At 42.1% G+C, this 21,511-nt stretch overlaps 1 protein-coding gene and 1 non-coding gene across 4 annotated transcripts; one reads left to right on the top strand and one right to left on the bottom strand.

Moving 5' to 3' along the window:
- Window positions 1-2,054: 2,054 nt before the first annotated feature.
- PLPBP (pyridoxal phosphate binding protein) lies at window positions 2,055-21,375 on the bottom strand. Of its 3 annotated transcripts, XM_058720708.1 has the most exons (9): window positions 21,218-21,325; window positions 20,780-21,012; window positions 18,921-19,028; window positions 18,809-18,844; window positions 18,105-18,180; window positions 7,667-7,801; window positions 5,617-5,759; window positions 5,123-5,221; window positions 2,055-3,502 (listed from the first exon to the last, which is right to left on the bottom strand). In XM_058720708.1, the coding sequence occupies exons 3-9, from the start codon at window positions 18,969-18,971 to the stop codon at window positions 3,371-3,373; spliced, it is 672 nt and encodes a 223-aa protein (XP_058576691.1). In that variant the 5' UTR covers window positions 18,972-19,028; window positions 20,780-21,012; window positions 21,218-21,325; the 3' UTR covers window positions 2,055-3,370. The 3 variants fall into 3 exon arrangements, with proteins under 3 accessions (XP_058576691.1, XP_058576689.1, XP_058576690.1); XM_058720706.1 differs by lacking the exon at window positions 20,780-21,012 and having other exon boundaries at window positions 21,218-21,375; XM_058720707.1 differs by lacking the exons at window positions 7,667-7,801; window positions 20,780-21,012 and having other exon boundaries at window positions 21,218-21,375.
- On the top strand, window positions 18,419-18,491 carry TRNAT-UGU (transfer RNA threonine (anticodon UGU)). Its single transcript has one exon. It is a non-coding gene; the product is annotated as a tRNA-Thr (tRNA).
- Window positions 21,376-21,511: the final 136 nt, after the last annotated feature.

Raw genomic sequence — 21,511 nt, forward strand, 5'->3', positions numbered from 1 at the left:
AGGCTTCTTGCAGGGAGAGGGCAGATTAGTACAACTTCTTGGTGGACGGTTTGGATTCTTTTGCCCTTAGTCATGAGGCTGATGTAATAGCAATTCGACTGATTTCATGGTAAAGACGGTCACAGTTCCCACAGCAAATCAGTTCCAATTGCACCACTGACGACATCCACCCTTATCACAGCCCTTCAGGAATTGGTGGGCGAGTCCTTCCTGTGCAGAGCTTTGGTGGGAAGCACGGGGCCACTGCTTTCAGAAGGAAAGAAGTGCCTTGGGTTTTAAGAATGTCCCATTTGACCTCATTCCCCCATGTAGCCGTGGGGAACACAATTTCCTGCCAGTCTGGCTCAAAGGGGAAAAGGGCACTGCTCTGCACGACCCGATCTGGGCCTCGCGGCCCATGGGATAGTTTGAATCTGGGGGGGGGGGGGAGATGTGTGTTAGGGAAACAGGATGACAGAAGGGAGAGGCTGGGTTCCACTCAGGCTGGGTTTAATTCTCTCCTCCCTGCTCATCCTCACTGCTTGTGGTTTCAGAGTTTGTTCTGCATTAAAGATGTGTCAGTTTTCCACAACTGCAATAGACTAAAAGCATACAGTTCTTTAACGGGAATACGCTTCTCTTAACTGAAACCTATAGATCTAAGAATATGCCGCTTACCAATCATTATAAGCCTGCTCTGGACTGGGAATCAAGAGCCCGGAGTTTATTTCTTACTCTGCCACTGACCCACTCTACCCTCAGAAGAGCGTGCAGAGGGGCACCTGGGTGGCTCAGTCAGTTAAGTGTCTGACTTCTGCTCAGGTCATGAGCTCACGGTTCATGAGTTCGAGCCCCGTGTCGGGCTCTGCGCTGATGATGTGGAACCTGCTTGGGAGTCTGTCTCTCCTCTCTGACCCTCCCCAATGTCTCTCCCAAAATAAATAAACATTAAAAAAAAAAAAAAGGAGTGCAGAACCTTCTCTGGGACTCCGCACTCTGTCCACAAAGGGACACCACCATGTAGCCTAAATTATCCTACCAACTTCTGTGAGGGCAAAATGAGAGAATATAGGGGAGAGCACTCTATGTGCCTGGAATGTTTAGAAAGTGAGGTGCGGGGAGCAGAGTATGATTCGAGTAATAGAGATGCAGTAGCTGGAAACTAGGAGGAAGTTTTCCAGGACAAAGCCTTGCGGGCTAATTGGGAGCCTCTGAGCATCCAAACCTTCTGAGGCAGACACCGGCCCTGGCAGCTGGTGGCACAGAGGATGCTAGGCTGAGTGGTGGGTCAGCCCCGAACAGCATGCTGTGGGGACCCGGGAAACTTGCTGGGGATGCTATCACTGATCTGATGAAAATCTGGGAGTGTTCTACCTGCTGCCTGTCACGTGTAACAAAACCAAAGTCACAATTTTGTTCAATTTTCTTTCCGCTGTGGGTACACTGGACAGACTTACCGTGGTTTCCCTTTCCTTATCTGCATTTGATCAGGCCCTGGCTCGCCTCTTTCATTGTTCTCAATCTCTAGGCACAATCCAGAGTTCTTTATTAAGCTTAGTTAGACCAGTTCCCCTCTCCCAAAGTGCTCCACGGCCACAGTCAGGCCACTAGCCCAGGTAGCAAAGAAATGAGGCATCTGGAAGAACCTAGCGGCGCCGCAAGAGTCAGTCACATCACTTGGAAAAATCGTGCTCTTTGGCCTCCACTCCCGCTCTCTGAAGGGGTGAGACTAAGGGTGAGGGGCCCCTCCCAGGAAATTTGCTGAGCTGGGAACCCCAATGCTTGCCCACAGGTTAGCCAATGTCGCCATCTAGAGGCCACTTAGAATATAGGTTCTTGCAGTAAGAGGTTAGTAAGCTCTTGATTTTGGTAATTCCTGAAATGCCAACATTTCCTTTTCTTGCCTTTAGAAGTTCAGAATTGCTCTCTCATCCACCGTGTGGCTTTGGCTGCATCTGGGACTCAAGGGAAGTCCTCCCCTGAAGCCAGGCTGGCACAATGTCAAGTGATGGGCACAGCTGCTACCTGTTGCTTCCAATGCCCCGCTCCTGTTAATACTCACTCGTTACACAGGGTCATAAAAAATAAATCTTTTAATTGCTTTGTAATTGGCACAGATGGTATAATTCAAACTCACATTTTTATTTACTAGACTCTGAGACATGTTATAGCTCTGACTGAAACAGTGCAGGAATCATAATGGTTTAAGTTTTACAAAATTACATTCAGCAGCAGCAGCAGCATCATGTTCTGAAAGTTATTTCATAAAATGAAGACTGGGGCTTGAATAAATAAGGAAAAAAACATCTAGAAAATAAACCACCCAGATGGAAGTCATCTGTTATGGATATCTGAGAATTGTGCTTTCTGGTGTTTGAAGACCTTGCTGCTACTTTATTAACAATCAAGAAGTTGCCAAATTCTGGCTTATATATATAGCAGGGCAGTGGGGACGAGGAAGGGCTTTAGAGGTGCCTGGAAAATGCTCTGCAGGAACAGGAACCTCAAAGCCAGGCCTTATTGGAACTGTGGGCCTGAACTGGCCTTAAAGGAGTTTCTGGGGAGCTACACTCACTGTGGGGCTGGTCTTTGAGGCTGCCTAGAGATTGAGAAGGAGTCACTGGCCTTTGAGATAAGAAATCACCATTAAGAGGATTAGAGTGGAGAACAAATCATAGCATTTAATTCTCATTGAGGAGAGCCCTGTCTCTTCAGGAGGATATTCGAAAGGCCCAAGTCCCTTTAGGTTACCCCTGCAGTTTTCAGGGTCCACAGGGACCACCGAGGTAACGAATGACATAACCTCTGATCATTGTGATTTGGGTTTGCAGACTACCTTGAGCCAGCTCCTGAAGTTACCTGCACTGTCATTCCAGAGTAGGGACAAATATTTACTGAGTGGAGTCAAACCTGGGCGCAGAAATCACTTTGCCCCAGAGCAGCAAAGGTGATTACTCAGTAGGGGGTCTGCATGAAGGGACTTTCCATTAACGTGGATGACAAATGGGAATCCCTCTCACTTTGGTGATTATAGGCATGAGTGACCACATTTTAATCTGGGGAAGGCATTTGTGGGTTGGTTGGTGCTCCTGGGCAGGATTCAATACTGAACTCGATTCCTGGCTACTGATTTGATACCTGTTTTGCAGAAATGTCTGGATTTCTCAAACCCAATCCAAAGCCACTACCTGAAGTGAGCTTCTTATGTCAGATCCTAAGTACACACGGTTCCCATCAACACCCACAATCATTAGCGCGCTCTCTCCAGGTCACAAGGAGAGCATGGCTGTGCTGTGACACGGGGAATACCAAAATGGAGACCAGGTAAGTGCATAGTTAGTGTTCCTGGACAGGCCCACGGGCCACGAGGCATGGCTGGCTGTGCCTGGGCTCAGTGTGCCTGGGCCACCTCCACTGGGGCCTTCAGGTCAGCCGGGGACTTGTCCAGGGCAGGTTTCTTGGAGTAATCTCGCTCTCCAAAAATGGTGCTTCCTATTCGGACATTCGTAGATCCTACTTCAATCTGTGGGAAAGAAGAGAGAGTATCAAGGGCTGAGTTTAAAATCATGCAGCAAATGCTGAAGTCCCGCCTCTCGTTCTGGCTTTGGAGGGGCTTCTATGAAGAACAAGGCTGAGGCAGCTGAAGAGGGGTGCAGGGCAGGGGTTCCCTTTGGGACAACAGCACCTCCGGGGGTGTGTTTAAGAAGTCAGGATTTCCTTGGCTGTCACAGTGACTAGGGGACATGACTGCCATGGAGTTGGGGCTGTTAAGACGTGTCACCCTGTGTGACTGAGACACAGTGGCACAACGAAGGGTTGTCTGACAGCCCACACCCCTTTCTAACGTTCCACTGTCAGAAGAAAAAATCTCCCAGTAATTGTTTGAGCACGGGACCGAATTCCAGTTCACTTATAAACACAAAGCATTTTTGCACCGTTTTGATATATATGATTTTCTGAGACTGCAACTACTGGATACACACAGTGAGGTTGACACTTTGGTTTTTAGAACTTGATCAAGTTATTTACTGTTCCAGAGCCACACACCTCTTTCAGCATATAGTTAACAGCTGTTGTGAATCTACCCGTAAGATGAACTCCAGACTATTTCATTAGGACTCACTGTCACACATCCATGCCCAAACATTTATACAGTGCGATGCTTTTTTAAAAAATTACAGTTTAGGGGCCTTTGGCTGGCTCAGTCGGTACAGCGTGTGACTCTTGATCTCAGGGTCATGAGCTCCAGCCCCACAGTGAGTGTAGAGATTACTTAAAAACAAAGAAAGAAAGAAAAATAAGAAATTAAACTATAATTTTAAAAAGTCTATTTAAAAAAAAAATTTTTTTTTAATGTTTATTTATTTTTGAGACAGAGAGAGACTGAGCATGAATGGGGGGAGGGTCAGAGAGAGGGAGACACAGAATCCGAAGCAGGCTCCAGGCTCCGAGCTGTCAGCGCAGAGCCCGACGCGGGGCTCGAACTCGTGAACCACAAGATCATGACCTGAACTGAAGTCGGACACTTAACTGACTGAGCCACCCAGGTGCCCCTGAAAAGTCTATTTTTGAGAGCGCGCACGCGCGAGAGAGTGAGCCAGGGAGGGGCAGAGAGAGAGGGAGACAGGATCCAAAGCAGGCTCTGTGCTGTCAGCGCACAGCCCAGACTCACGAACCATGAGATGGCAACCTGAGCCAAAGTCGGATGCTTAACCGACTGAGCCATCCAGGTGCCCCAAAAATAAAGAAAGAAAAATAAGAAATTGAGCTATAATTTTTAAAAGAGTTTATTTATTTGTTTTTAAGTAATCTCTACACCCACCATGGGGCTTGAACTCATAACCCAGAGATCGAGAGTCGCATGCTCTAGCAACTGGGCCAGCCAGGTATCCCTTCTGATTTTTCTTTAGAATCCCCTTAGGGAATTAGATGGAGTTTAGGAGAGTTATGTGTCAGGCTGTAATTTCTATACATCTCATTTCAGAAAAGAAGGGGGTGGGGGATGTTGGGACAGTTGAGGGCCACTGCTGTTGGCTGCTCTATAGCCATGATGAGGCGTTTCAAAGGTTTCTCCAGCAAACATTGCTTTCCTGCGGCCTTTCGGGCCCTCCCCTTGGGTGGACAGGGCAAGGAGGACACTTACCGCATGCTGGAAGTCCATGGACATGCCCATACTCAGCTCAACCTGCTCAGTGGGGACGTTGAGCTTTTTACACAGCTCCTCTCGGAGGGACAGTAACGCCTAACAGAAGGACAAGTGTCACATTATTTCCTCCTGCCTTCTCCAAGGGTGTCTGAGAGTGGCTGAATCTGAACATCTCTGACAAAGACTATTGGTTCTTTGTGGTTTCAAGGCCTGTCCAAATTTCCAGAAGTTACCTAAAGTTTTTTAGCAAATGCTCCTATTTTCAAAACAATGATCAGTCACTGGAAAGGAGGAAAAGAGCTCATTTTCTCTAGAGACTGTGTTTTAGCCAGGTTCAAGGGGAGTTGAGAGTTCAGAAGAGGGTCATAATACCCGACAGGCAATATCTGGGAGGGCTTTCAACTTTATTACAACAGCCAGCCCTGCAACAGCATTTCATTCAGATGCTTCTCTAGTGCATGAGCAATCCCGCCATCCTTGGACCCCAGTACCTGGAAATCTGGGTTTGGTCCTTGACTAAGATCATGTCCAAAGCTTCCTATGGTCATCAGCCCCACGAACTCCAGGCTGGGGCACTTGGCATTTATGTGTTCCACCATGGCTACTGTCTCTGAAGGCAAAAGGCCATGTTTACCTTCACAAAAAGAAACAGAAGACACTTGTACCAAAATGTTTTAAGTAGCCAGAGGAAGGCTCAGTTTCCATCCCTTCCTTGTAACAGAGGAGGTGACTCTCGGACAAGAGGACTTCTTGAAAAACACATATCCTCAAGTCCTAAAGAGTAACCTAATTTTTGAGGTCTTTGTCTATGTTGCTTCCCTTCTGAATAATAACCATCTGAATCTCAGTGATATGAGCCGAGAACAGCTAGAGTACAGGGAAAAGAAAAAAACACTGCTTTTCTTGGGACACCAACAAGACTCACATTGCCAAACACCAGATTTATCTGAGGATTCTTTTCCTAGTTCTGGTATTTCTACAGTTTCATTAATTTATTGGAATTTTAAACATTTTAAATTATTTTTTTAAATGTTTATTTATTTATTTATTTAGACAGCGAGTGCAAGTGGGGGAGGGACAGAAAGAGAGAGAGAGAGAGAGAGAGAGAGAGACAGAGAGACAGAGAATCCCAAGCAGGCTCCATGCTGTCAGCACAGAGCCTGATGAAGATTATGACTTGAGGCAAAATCAAGAGTCAGACTCTCAATCGACTAAGCCACCCAGGTGCCCCAAGACTGTAAACATTTAAAAATAAAGTATCTATCACACGGGTTTCACTATATATTTTCAAAATTTAATTGCACTTGCCAATTAACAACTAGAGGAGGAATCTGCAGCAAATGATTATTTGTTATGCAGTTATAAGGAATATTGATATCCTCTTTCCCTCACTTATCAAATGGAGATGCTAAGAACATTCACTTTAATCTTTAACTACAGCAAATTATAGCTGATTACCAAGAAATGATGTCACAGACTTGACCTGAAGTCAATTTCAGATTTACCTATATTGGTAATGTAAGATATAATCTAGGTATGTGTAGAAATAATGACAATTATTAAAATTTACAGAACACTTCTCTGCCAGGTACACATGCCAAGTCCTAAGAGCCTTTCACTTAATACAGTAACTATGAAGTAAGTACTCTTACTATCCCCCTTCTACAGATGAGGAAACTGAGGCACAGGAAAGCTAAGTACCTTTTCCAAGGTCATTCAACTAGAAAATGTGCAACTGGGATTTCAGTCTGGGAAGCCTGACCTGAGGGCCCATCTAGAAAATAGTCTTGGCACTGTGCTCCTTCATATTACGGTTTGATGAACACTGGTCTGATGGTCATAAGCAAACGACTAGTCTGTAAACAATAAAGTGGCTAACAAGTGAGATGGGTGGGGTTCTATGCCAACAGCTTTGCCCGCATTAAGACTTATAATCCTTACAACACCCTCTGAAGTAGGCATCATTATGACAGCACTGTCCACCAGGGAAACTGAGGTACAGAGAGGCTAGGTAACTAACCCACAGTTATGACGGACAGTGCTGGAGGTCAAACCCAAGATCTGATTTCAAAGCTCCTGTTCTGTTCACTAGGTTACAACGTTAACGCAAGCCCCTTGAAGGTATTCATTAACGGGTGCTCACGGGATTTTCTTCTGTTCTCTCCCAAGATTATGCTAAGTAAATTTTTTTTAACACTGGAGAAGTGTTATACAGGTAACTATGCCATCTCTTTTAGGAGTGATGGTGACTTTTGGGAATTTTCTGGAAATCAAAGTCACAATCCCCTTCCTGACTCGTCCAATTTTGGGCCACCAAAAAATTAAGAAATAACAACCCATGATGTTATGAAAGAATTATATGTGGATGGGCTTAGATGTCACTGTGCCTTCTAGATCCTACTTACAGGCATGAAACGTCTTACTTACAGGCCCATGATTTCCTTCTATAACCTTAGCTATCAGATACTTAGGCCTGCCATTCTTGCTGACCTTCAACCATCCTAAGGGAAGAAAAATCTATAGTTAGGTCTGGTCACTTACTCTCCTCTCCACTGGTGTTAACCTGGACCATAACCTTTAACCTTTCAGGAGAACCTTTTTTCTGCCACGAACTGTTCACTTTGTCTGCCAACTTCACAGAATCCACTGTTTCCAGCATGAAGAGATTGGGCACAGCTGTAATGAGAAAGAGGCAAGGTAATTCTCCACTCGTCCCAGTGTGGCAAGCAACGCGCAACCAATATTTGACTTGGCAGATGGGAAGACAGTTTTCCAGAAAAAGAACAAGACAGTTAAGTCTTAGTTCTGCTAAGACTCACGTGACAGTTTTACTAGATGTGAGTTCGGATGTCGGCCCATTGCTATCTAATCAGAGAAGACGAACAGGGGGAACGCTGACGCACCACAATCCGGCAGCGTGCCAACTCTAAGAGCTTCCTGAGGGTCGGGAATTGCAGAGATTCCTAATAGCAGGCTTGATCCGACTAAATCGCAGCTCACACAGCGAGAAACAGGTCAAGATGACAATAAAGAGAGGATAACCAATGGAGGTCAAAGTGCTTCCCTGGCATGCTAACACCATGTTCTTAAACTGTGCGCTGGGGGTGCTCTCATTCAACAAGGACATCAGAATGACCTCAATACGGAGAGCTAAGGGAGATGCTGACGTCATCAAAGCCATCTTCTTTTCCAGAGATGCATGTGAAATGAAGTATTAGTCTTGCCCAGATAAAGAACGACAAAGACAGAAGCAGCATCAGCACCTTGCATTTATAAACACTGAAATCCCCCAGGCAATTTGCTAACTGTTGTATATGCATGATTTCTTTTTAATCTTTTTCTTAATTATTTTTTTTTTGTTTTTTAAAAAGATTTTATTTTATTCTATTATTTAACTTTTTTAAATGTTTATTTATTTTGAGAGAGAGAGAGAGATAGTGAGCAGGGGAGGGGCAGAGAGGGAGGGAGAACCCCAAGCAGGCTCTATGCTGCCAACGCAGACCCCGATGGAGGGTTCGAACTCACGAACCATGAGATCATGACCTGAGCTGAAATCAAGTCAGCCACTTAACCGACTAAGTCATCCTGGCCTCCTAAAAGATTTTATTTTTAAGTAATCTCCACACCCAACGTGGGGCTCAAACTCACAACCCTGAGGTCAAGAGTCACATGCTCCTGTGACTGAGCCAGCCAGGTGCCCACTTCTTTTTAATCTTTATCATGGTTCATAAAACACTATTATTACCTCCATCTTACAGATGGGGAAACTGAGGCTCAGAAAGGATAAAGTTTATTCCAGTTTACAAAATTAACAAATATTAGAGCTGTGACTTGAAATGATGGCAAACTGACTCCATATTCTTCATACTGAATTTGAGTTCAGGCTACTTCACTTAAAAACTTACATATATTTTAAAAAACAGACTGAAAGTATGCATGCTTGAAGTTGGAAAAAAAAAAAAAAGAAGAAGCAATATAGAAGTAAAAGCAATATATGCAGTAAAAACTCCAAGCCTCTCACCCTAGAAACTATCACTATTACCGCTAGAATAAGGATTCTTCTAGATCTATTTTAGTGTATTTCCATCCAGTCGAACACACACACACACACACTCCCCAGACATAGAATTTCCTGTTATTTTTTGAAATAACATACAAATTGGCTCCTACTAAATGTTTTATGGGTTGCTTGCTTCCAGTTAGCAATACATGTTGGAGATTTTTTACATCAGTAGCATAAACCCACCTGTACTTTTAACAACTGCATCGTTCCACAGAACAGATGATCACAATTTATTTAACATTGTTCTTGTTAATAGACATTGTTTCTTATTTACTATAAACCCAAAGCTTACACACAGGCCTCTGCACACATATACATGTTGCTATAGGCTGCATGAGTCCGAGAATTAAAAATTACTAGTTAAAAGAGGAAGCGCAATTTAAATTGTATTGGATATGAGAAATTCAAAAAAGCCCTACCATTTTAGAGTCCTCCTGGCAAAATGTGGAGTGCTCACTTACTCATGCTCTCAAAACATTGCATGTTAGCAGCTTTTTAATTTTTTTGCAAACCTGACTGGTGAAAGGTAGAATTTTTTATTGTGTTTTGCATTTCTCTTATTGAGGTTAAGCATTTTTCACTTGATTCCTGGATTTGTATTTTTTATCCTTGTAAATGACCCGTTCGTTTTCCCCTATGTTTTTCTCATTGATTAAAAATATATACACATGGTTCTTTATGCATTATGGACATTAACCTCTTTTGCTTTTAAAAACTATTATTTTAATACCAATCTGTGCTTTCTTTTTGCTTTAATTTTTGTGTAAGCAAATGTGCCAGTTGTTTCTTTTATGGTTTCCAGACTTTATGCTTTATTTAGAAAGGCCTTTCACCAACTTGAAAAAATAAAAATATTTTCCTATGTTTTCTTCTAATACTTGTTTATTTTTAAAGTTTATTTATTTATTTTGAGAGAGAGAGAGAGAGAGAGAGAGAGAGGGAGAGGGAGAGGGAGAGGGAGAGGGAGAGGGAGAGGGAGAGGGAGAGAGAGAGAGAGAGAGAGAGAGAGAGAGGAGGTGCGTGTGAGTGCGCGAGCCCTGGAGGGGCAGAGAGAGGGGGAGAGAGAATCCCAGGCAGGCTCTACACTGTCAGGGCAGAGCCCAATGAGGGGCTTGATTTCATGAACCATGAGATCACGACCTGAGCCTAAATCAAGAGTTGGACACTTAACCACCTGAGCCACCCAGGTGCCCCTCTTCTAACACTTTCAGGGTTTTGATTTTTCACATTAGGATTCTTTAATCTAGCTGGAATTTACACTGTGAGGAAGGGAAGCTAATTTAATTATTTCTCAAATTAAAAAGCTGATTGTCTTGCTGCGTTTATTAAGTGTAAATAGTCTCTCTACTTGCCCCATACCTAGTGTGAAATAGCTTTTAAGAATAATGTAGTAGACTTCTGCTTCCTGACAAGATGGAGTAAGTACGGGGACCAGAGTGACCATTCCACCTGAACAACCAAATGGACAAAATGTGTGAAACATATATGAAACAATGGTTTACAAGACCTGTGTATCATAGAGTGAAACATAGTGATCTCTGAGACATGAGAAACACATGAAGTGACTGCCCCACCTCTCTTTCCTGGAGAGTTTCTAGAATGTGTTGCAGAAAAGGGGAAGAGAGGAAGAGCGTGGGCCTTAGAATGAGGACATGAGCTAAGAATATGGAAAGACTATGCAGCTAGAGTTCACAGGACAGAATTCGGGAGAGGAGAGAGCTGCATACAGAGGCATCACCGGTGATTTGAAAAGGGCTCCCCTCCAGAACTCAGCTGGGTACAGACCGGCACGTGCATCACCCAGGGCTGGGGAGGGAACTATTTGAAAAGATTAGAAGAAACAGTGCCTGATGTTCACAGAGGGCATGGAATAGTGCCTGTTTCCATCAGACAGGCTGGAACATTCAGGATTCATGGGGCACTGGCTAGAGTATACAGAGGGCCTTGCCTCAGAAATGGGGAATAATTAACCCTGAACTGAGCTCTCTCCAGTCACACCAACTAATCTTAAAAGCAAGACCTAAAAAGATCAAACTGTTCCCGAGTAACTTAACTGTGTTCCAAAAAAGCTCAAAAATATTTATAGGAATACAAAACTGACCAGCCCCCAACAAGAAAATTCACGTTTGGCTATTCCCCACCCCCCCACCCAAAAAAACCAGGCACTGAAAGACTCAAAGAAGCAGAAAATATGATATATTAAATCAATCTATTGAAACTGTTCCAGACTGTCAAAGATGATAGAATCAGTAGACAGCACATTAAAAGTTACCATAACTGTGTGCCATCTATTAAAAAATAGAGAGAGACAGGGAAGATATTAAAAAAAGAGCCAAATTGAACTTCTAGCATGAAAACCACATGTAGGAGATGAAAAATCCACTGATGGAATTAATGGCAAATTAGACAATGCTAAAGAAGATCAGTTACTTTGAAGATATTATCCAAAATGAAACAGGAAAAAAATCATTAAAATTAAAAGGGCATTAGTGAGCTGCCGAAACACCTCAAGCAGACGAACAGGTAACCGGAGTCCCCAAAGGAGAAGAGAAGTTGTGGTGGGGAGGGAGTGGGGAGGCAGAACATATATATGAAGAAACAGTGATTGAAAATATTCTAAACTTGACGAGAACTATAAACTCCAGATCCAAGAAGCTCCATGAACCCCAAGCACAAGAAATGTGGAAAATATTACACCAGGAAACATCATCATCAAATACTCAAAACCAGTGATCATGAGAAAATCTTGTAAGTAGCTAGAAGAAAAAAAAACACGTTACATACAGAGGAACCAAGATAAAGATGACATCCTATTTCTCACTGGAAACAATGTAAGTGAAGAGAGTGGAGTGACATCTTTAAAGTCCTGAAAGAAAAAACCGTCAAGCTGGAATTCTATAGCTAGCAAACATTTCTCTGAAAAATAAAGGTGAAGGTGCAAACAGTTCAACGGACAAGAATGAAGTTGCACCTCCCTCTTCCTTAGGCTATACATAAAAATGAATTCAAAAAATCCCCAAAGTGAGAGCTAACACTATAAAACTCTTAGAAGAAAACAGGAGTAAATCTTGGTGACCTTGGGGGCACCTGGTTGGCTCAGCTGGTAAAGCATGTGATTCCTGATCTCTGGGTCGTGACTTCAAGCCCCACATGGGGCATAGAGATTATTAAAAAAAAAAAATCTTTGTGACCTTGGATTTCCTAGCTATAACACCAAAAGCACATGCCACACACACAAAAAAGAGACAAAGTACACTAAATGTACTTTAAAATGTCTATTTTACATTAAGGTGTACATGAAAATGAAAAATTTCTGTGCTACAAATGATACCATAAAGAAAGTCAAAAGACAATCCATGGAATGGGAGAAAAAAATCTGCAAATGATATATATCATAAAGGCCTGGTACCTAGGATATATAAAGAACTTTTACAACTCAATAATAAAAAAAACCAATTAGGGGCGCCTGGGTGGCTCAGTCGGTTAAGCGTCCGACTTCGGCTCAGGTCGTGATCTCGCGGTCCGTGAGTTCAAGCCCCGCGTCAGGCTCTGTGCTGACTGCTCAGAGCCTGGAGCCTGTTTCGGATTCTGTGTCTCCCTCTCTCTCTGACCCTCCCCCGTTCATGCTCTGTCTCTCTCTGTCTCAAAAATAAATAAACGTTAAAAAAAAAAATTAAAAAAAAAAACCCAATTAAAAAATACACAAAGGATTTGAATAAACATTTCTCCAAAGAAGATGCACAAATGCCAATAAGCACATGTTCAACTTCATTCGTCATTAGGGGAATGCAAATCAAAACCACAATGAGAAACCATTTCATAAATTTTTTTATTATTCCAGTTGATCTCCTTTGCTGACTTATTAGCTATAATTCTCTGTGTTACTGGTTGCTTTATTTTATTTTTTAAATAAGTTCTACATCCAATCTACACCTTGAGATCAAGTCATGTGCTCTACTGACTGAGCCAGACAGGCGCCCCTATTGGTTGCTTTAAAGTTGAACTTATGCATAGTCTACCTTAAAGTGGTGTTATACTACTTCATATATAGTTTAAGAACCTTATAATTGTGTACTTCTATTTCTTAACTTTCCATTCTGTATGCTATTGTTGCAATGCATTTTGACTTTTTCATATGTTATAAATCCCACAATACATAATTATTTTTGTTTATATAACATATACTAATAAAACAATAGATAAAAATTATTGAAACTAAAAGTAGTTCTTTGAGAAGACTGATAAAACTGATAAACCTCTAGCCAGATGGATTAGGGGAAAAAAAAAGAGAAGACACACATTACCAACATCAGGAATCAGCTGACATCACTACAGATCCTACAGATATTAAAAGGATAATAAAGGAATATTACAAACAACCTAATGCTCACAAATTCATTATTTTTTTTATTGCTTATTTATTTTTGAGAGAAAGAGAGAGTGCAAGAGTGTGGGAGAGGGGCAGAGAGAGAGGGAGACACAGAATCCGAAGCAGGCTCTAGGAACTGAGCTGTCAGCACAGAGCCCAGCATGGGGCTCGAACTCCCAAACTGCGAGACCATAACCTGAACTGAAGTCGGATGCTTAACCAACTGAGCCATCCAGGTGCCCCATAAATTCATTACTCTAGATGAAATGGACAAACTCCTTGAACCTTGAAAGCTCACCCAAGAAAAATCAGATTATATGAATAGTCTTAAATCTATTAATAAAATTGAAACTACAGTTAAAAACCTTCCCACAAAGAAACTCCAGGATTCACTGGTGAATTCTACTAAGCAGTTAGGAGAGACAATAACAATTCCACACAAACTCTACCAAAAGACTGAAGGGTTGGGAATACTTCCCAACTCATTCTATGAGGACAGCATTATCCTGTTATCAAATCTACAAAAAGATATTATAAGAAAGGAAAACTACAGACCAATGTCCTTTGTGACTATAGATGCATACACTTTTTTTTAAGTTTAGTTATTCGTTTTTGAGAGAGAGCAAGAGAGGGGCAAAGAGAGGGAGAGAGGGAGAGAGGAGAATCCCAAACAGACTCCACACTGTCAGCTTGAACCCATGAACCATGAGTTCATGACCTGAGCCAAAACCAAGAGTTGGGTGCTTAACTGACTGAGCCACCCAGGCGCCCCTAGATGCAAACATTCTAAACAAACTTAACAAATCAAATGCAACATTATAGTAAAAGGATAATACTGCATGACCAAGTGAGCTCATCCCTAGTAATATAGGAGTGGTTTAACAATAGAAAATCAATAAATGTAATTCAACATGTTAATAAACTGAAAGAGAAAAACGGTAGGATCATTTCAATGGATGCAGTAAAAGCATTTGACAAAATCTAACATCTACTCTTGATAAAGCTTCTCAGCAAATTAGCATTAGAAGCGAAATTTCTCCTTCTGATAAAGCACATCATGAAAAACATGCATGTACACTCTTAGCCCTTCTACTCAACATCGTATTGAAGGTATTAGCTAGTATAATATGGCAAGAAAAAGAAATAAAAGGCATCCAGATTGGAAAGGAAGAAGTAAATTGTCTTTGTTCATAGATAACATAATTGTCTACGTAGAAAATTATATGCAATCTGCAAAAAAAGCTACTAGAATAAGTGAGTTTAACAAAGTTGCAGTATACAAGATGAATATACAAAAATCAACTGTATTATATATTAGCAACACACAATCAGAAATTAAACAGAATAACAGTATAATAGATAGCATCAAAATATAAGAAAAACAAAGATATAAATCAGAAAAAAGATGAAGAAAACCTGCACAATGAAAACTACAAAATATTACTGAGAGAAAATAAAGAAGACCTAAAGAACTACTGAGCTGTACCTTGTTAATGTGTTGGGAGGTTCAATATTTTTAGTATGTCATTGTTCCCCATATTGATCTATAGATTCAATACAATCCTAATTCAAATACCTGGCAGGGCTTTTGATATATAACATATATATATATACACATATATAAATATATATAAATATATACATATATACATATATAAATATATATAAATATATATATTTATATATGTGTATATATATTTATATATGTATATATTTATATATATATATATATATATTTATATATATGTATATATTTATACATATAACACATGTATATAACATATATAACATATATTTATATATATAAAACATATATAACATATATACAACATATATATATATATATAAAACAAATATATATATATTTGGTAGAAATGGACAAATTGGTTTATATGGAAATGGGGAGGATCTAGAATAGCCAAAATGACTTTGAAAAAGAACAAAGCTGGGGGCTAACAGTACTCCATTTTAAGAATTATTATAAAGCTCCATGAAACAAAATATCATGCTTTCAGTGTAAAAGTAGGTAAGTAGATCAGTGGAGCAGAGTAGATAGTCTAGCAATAAACTCACAGATAATCGATTTTTGATAAAGGTACAAAGGAATGCAATGGAAAAAGGACGGACTTTCCAACAAGTAGTGTTGGAACAATTAGATATTTATATGCAAAAAAACCCCCCGGAAAACCAAAAGAACTTGGAATCATACCTTGCACCACATACAAAAATAACTCAAAGTGAATAATGAAGCTTAATATAAAACTGAACACTATAGAACTGCTAAGAGAAAATCTGTGACTTGAACCATAGAGAAATATTTTTTAGACACAACACCAAAAGCACAGTATTGATAAACTGGGCTTCGTTAAATTAGAAACTTGGGCCCTTCAAAAAACACTGTTAAGAGAATGAAAAGACAAGCAACAGAGTGGAAGAAAACACTTGCAAAGCATGTATCTGATAAAGGACTAGTCAGAATATATAAAGAATTCTCTTGTCTTAAAGTAAAAAAATCCAATTAGAAAATGGCAAAAGACTTCAACAGACACTTCACCAAAGAAGATAAACAGATGCAACCATGTGAAAAGATGTTCAACATCATAAGCCATTAAGGTAATGCAAGGACACTACCACATACCTACTAGAACGGCTAAAATTAAAAGACTGTGTTAAGTGTGGGCAAAGATGTGGAAGAACTTGAGCACTGCTTGTGGGAATGTACGACGGCACATCCACTTTGGAGGATGGCTTGGCAGTTTCTTAGAAAGTTAAACATACATGATGATGGGTACAGGGTTTCAGTTTTTTTTTTTTTTTCTTTTTTTTTTTTTTAATTTTTTTTTTCAACGTTTTTTATTTATTTTTGGGACAGAGAGAGACAGAGCATGAACAGGGGAGGGGCAGAGAGAGAGGGAGACACAGAATCGGAAACAGGCTCCAGGCTCCGAGCCATCAGCCCAGAGCCTGACGCGGGGCTCGAACTCACAGACCGCGAGATCGTGACCTGGCTGAAGTCGGACGCTTAACCGACTGCGCCACCCAGGCGCCCAGGGTTTCAGTTTTGAGAGAGGAAAACAGTTCTAGAGGATAGAAAGTAGTGATGGCTGCAAACAATATGAATGTACTTAATGCCTTTAATCTGAATACTTAAAAATAGTTAAAGGTGATAAATTTTATGTTATGTGTACTTTCTCAGAATTAAAAAAAAAATTAAACATATACTTATTGTGAGATTCAGCCATTCTACTCCTAGGTATATATTTTAAGAGATAAGAAGAAGTCCATATGGGGTGCCTGGGTGGCTCAGTTGGTTAAGCGTCTGACTTCAGTTCAGGTCATGATCTTACGGTTCATGGGTTCAAGCCCTGCGTTGGGGTCTGTGTTGACAGCTCTCAGCTTGGAGCCTGCTTGAGATTCTGCGTCTCCCTCTCTGCCTTTCCCCTGCTCGTGCTCTGTGTCTTTCTTCTTCTTCTCTCTCTCAAAAATAAATATTAAAAAAAAAAAAAAAGAGTCCATACAAAGATGTTCATAGCAGCTTTTTTTCCGTCACTGCCATAACAATTTTATTTGTCATGGCCCCACATTAGAAGCAACCCAAATGTCCATCAGTAGGTGAATGGATAAAGCAATAAAAAGGAGTGAACTACTGATACACAAATCAACATGATGAACCTCAAAATAATTATGCTGAGTGGAAGAAGTCAGACAAAAAAAAAGTACATACTTTATATTTCCATTTATATAAAACTCTTAGCAAGGTAAACTAATCTACAGTGACAGAAAGCAGGTAAGTAGTGCTGGAGGAGGGGAGTGGGGAGGAGCGGAAAGAAGGGGTTATTACAAAGGGCATGAGGAATCTTTTTGGGGTGATGGATATGTTCACTATTTTGATTGTGGTGATGGTTTTACAAGTACAAACATACGTCAAAACTGATCACATTGTGCCCTTTAAATATATACAATTTACTACAGGTCAATTATACTTCAATAAAGCTGCTTAAAAAAAATACAGGTTATTTTAGAAACCTTGAGAGAAATAAGTATTCAGTTCCTCAGACAGATCTCCACATGTCATTGTCATATGGTTAAGTTCTTTTGTAGTTAATTCTTAATTGTACTTTACTGTATATTGTGTTTTATATACAATATATACAATATATACTGTATTTGATTTACTGTATATTATTATATTTTATTTACCATAGTCTTACATCCAGAGGGAAAAGAAGAAAAATGTCTCCCTTGCCCACTTAATAATTTTATGGGATACAATTCCTTACAATTTATTTGGAAGACCACCAAATGATACCTAACACAAAGTAGGGTAGGTTTCCAAGTACATACGACCCAGTCAATGGTGAATTCATTCTATTCTTGGTATCAGGCTTTTTCCTTATATTAAGCACTAACATTTCTTTTCCCCAAGACTCCAAAACACAAACGGTGAATTAGGACTATTCTAAAAGCTGTTCTCTTTTCCACAGAAAGTAGTATAAGTAGTATAATGATAGAGAAATTTTGTCTTCATGTTTAGAATTTGATCTTACCCATCAATTTGTTGACATTTTGTTTCTGTAGGTGGCCAATGAAGTGCCATTTGATCTCAGGACACGAAGACAGAATCTGAAGGAAAAAAGGTAACCATGTCTGACTCAGAATTTATGAAGGCCATGCCGGCTCAAATACCTTACACACTCCCTTCTGACTTTTCATGTCTATGCAATAAACTGCTATCACCCTCTTCAGCTGGGCTCCTAAGGATACTACTACCTAAGGCTTCTGCTCTGTTCCTCTTCCTTATTCCCATCAACTCCCTCCATCTTTTAGATATCATCCATTAAGGGCGAACTGATTATGGGGCACCTGGCTGGCTCAGTTGGTAGAGCATGCGACTTGTGATCTCAGGGTCATGAGTTCAAACCCCATGGTGGGTGTGGAGACTTCTTTAAAAAACAAAAAATGAAAAAAACCCCAAGAAAGATGAACCGAGTAAAGTTTTCCAATCTCAGAGGATCCAGGATTATAGCAAGCTCCTAAATTACCATATCCAAAAAGCTACAAAGGAGATGACTATAGTTTTAGTTTTAATAAAGAAAGAAAATCTAGCTGAGATTTATTTGGAGCTCGAGGTGAATGGAAACATTTCTACTGCCAGTCAACCTTGCTATAAAACCCACCACCAACAAGGGTCTAACTTTCAACTGCGGAGCCAAGATTAGATGCAAACTCAAGAATTCAGATATTCACTTACTTTGGGATTTGATGCTTTTTCTAGCAGTTCTTGAACCTGAAGGGAAAAACAGAACAAGTGAGAGCCTGGCAATCACAACTCTTCCAAAGGGAGTTTGGAAAAGGGATCTTACGTAGTTCTCCCCGAAAGTGCGCTGGCCATGACTGTAGGCTTCAATCACCATATCTGCAGGTTTGGTTTTGCTGACTGCTACCAGTCGGGGCTGGATGGCTGGGAGATCCTGCCAAGAGAGAAAGAGCCCAGTGGGTGAACGTTTAGGAATATTATTCCAGTGAGTTCTATAAGATAGACCCTGTAGGATCAGTTGGCATAGGTCTTAACTTGACATTTGGTAAGCTCCATTATTCTTATACTGGAGGGGGGACCAGTATCAAATAATGTTGATCAAATGTCTTTCAAATGCACGGCATCCAAATCTAATATGGTAGCTACTTTAATACCTAGTAAAACACAGTTCTCTCTCAGGAGACCTGGGAAGGTAAGTAAAAGCAGTATTTCTTTAAAATGTGGTCTTTGACCAACTGCATCAGCATCATCTGGGTACCACTCCAGACTTACTGACTCTGAATCTTTGGGGCTGGAGTCTAAGAATTTCCTTTTTTTTTAAATTTGAGAGAGAGCACAAGTGGGGGAGGAGGGTTAGAAGGACACAGAGAGGATCTTAAGCAGGTCCCATGCCCAGCATGGAGCCTGATGTGGGACTCGATCCTATGACCCTGGGATTATGACTGGAGCTGAAATCAAGAGTCGGACTCTCAACTGACTGAGTCACCCAGGCGCCCCTGAGAATCTCCTTTTTAAACAAACTCTTCAGATGATGCTCTTGCATGCCAACGTTGGAGGTTTAAGAATCAGTTTGTTAAGGGAAGGCATTACTCTCTGACTAGAGGGGATACCACTTCTGGCTTCTGAAACCCCAAGGTTAAATTTTGGAAACTCATTCTGGTCCTGGTATATTCAATAATATTGCCCCCCCCCCGCCAAAAGTGGCCTGTGTAGGGTAGCTATGTAATTTATTGTTCAATCTAATTAAGAACCAGCAGCAGAACTGAGGCAGGGACACCACAAACTCTGGACTGAGAGTTAGGCCCATATGACCCTCTTACGGCCATCACGTAAAGAGCAGGGCTTTCCTGAACTCTGCTGCAACCAAATCTATACAGAGGCAACAAGAGATCCACCTATCCTCACATAGCTCAGTTTTCACAGAGCCAATGATCCTCTGCAATTTTTACAGAATCACTGTATTTTCAAAGGCTCTAAGGATTCAGATCCATTAGCAAAAAGTTCCAGCTTCCTTCTGAGGGATGATGCATCACCAGCCTTTTATGAGACCATGTCATAGCTCCTAGGATTACATTGACGAATTGATGACTTCCAGAGAGAAAAGTGGAACAGGCGGCCCATCCACCTGTGGAGTTTTGCTGGGAGAACTTCCCAGAGTGATGTTGATTAGGGACATCCCTAGCTTTCCTTGGAGAATCGCCGAGAATCATAGAACATTAATGCCAAGGGTGGGCTGAAAAGGCAGTCAGAGCTCATTCCGTTGCCTATCCAGGTGAGGAAACTCCCGGCCAGAGCAGTTGAGTGACTTAGTTCAAGGTAAGCCAAGGAAAGACTACACTGATATAGATCTTCTGTCTCCAGAAGAGCATTCTGAGTTCTGACACCATAAATGCTTGATGGGAGAAACTCTGACCTCTCTGTTCAGTTGTGTTTCACTCCACACCATTGGCTTAAACTTGCAGTGAGGGGGAGCAGACACTGACCCTTGATCTAATGAAATTCCCAGAGGAGACAAAATACATTAGAAGGGGGGGGGGGGGAGGGAATCTCCCTCTAGACTGCTTGGGATTGGATGTCAGCTCCCCTCGAGTCCAAACGTGCCATGCAGCTCTGGGGTCTCCAGAACCCGGCCCGTCCACCGTCTCTTTCACCTCCGGGTGGAGCCGACTGTTCCTGAGCACCTACTAGCAGTCAGACGCTGCCACACACGTGATCTGGGGATCTGGCCTCCTCTGAGTGCTCCTGTAGTAGACGTCTCCTCTTGTAGCCTCTGGGCACGGGACTGGCGCTGCTCCTGTCCGCTAAGGCTGTTGGCCACGACACGAGGTGGGACGGGCAATGGTCGCGCTGCTGGGGGACTGGTCATCTTCCCGGGTAGTGGATACCTTCTGCTCCAACTAAGCCAACCTCCAGAAAACCTGACAGACTCACGGCGAGGTGGCTGAGGACACCCTTCGCTAAGCGTTTTGGGGGCTCTGCAACCCGCGCCAAAGCCAAGGCGGAAGGACGGCTCCCGCCCCTCCGGGAGACCCCTCTGCGTCACCGTGACGACCCATTCCCACGCAGGTGTTTCCCCCTCCTCAAAGCAGCCGCCCACCGTCCCCACGCTGTCCCCTTCCTCACCCGCGGCCGCCGCGCCACCGCCTGCTGCACGCGCTCGTTCACTGCCCGAAGTGCGAACCCGACTCCCAGCTCCGCCGACATGCTGCCAGCTCTCCACATCCCCCGAGACGAACGCAGAGCCCCAGACCCGGGAGCCCCCCAGGCAGAGACCACCTTCCGGTCCCGCCCAGTTCACGTCTGGTGTGACCCAATCGCAGCTCACCACTGAGTCGTCTCACCCAATCGACAACGGGCAGCGCGGGGGCGGGACGGGGGCAGTGTGGCGGGAGGCCCCACCCCGCCGCGGCGGCCATC

This window comes from Neofelis nebulosa, chromosome 3 (assembly GCF_028018385.1).
Source record: "Neofelis nebulosa isolate mNeoNeb1 chromosome 3, mNeoNeb1.pri, whole genome shotgun sequence".
In the NCBI taxonomy this organism is placed as follows: Eukaryota; Metazoa; Chordata; class Mammalia; order Carnivora; family Felidae; genus Neofelis; species Neofelis nebulosa.

Excerpts from the sequence above, each read along its gene's own strand:
- PLPBP (XM_058720706.1), bottom strand. The coding sequence starts at position 21,316 with ATGTGGAGAGCTGGCAGCATGTCGGCGGAGCTGGGAGTCGGGTTCGCA. Across the intron at positions 19,029-21,217 it reads CGGTGGCGCGGCGGCCGCGG|GATCTCCCAGCCATCCAGCC; the intron begins GTGAGGAAGGGG and ends CTCTCTTGGCAG. Across the intron at positions 5,760-7,666 it reads TAACACCAGTGGAGAGGAGA|GTAAACATGGCCTTTTGCCT; the intron begins GTAAGTGACCAG and ends CTTTTTGTGAAG.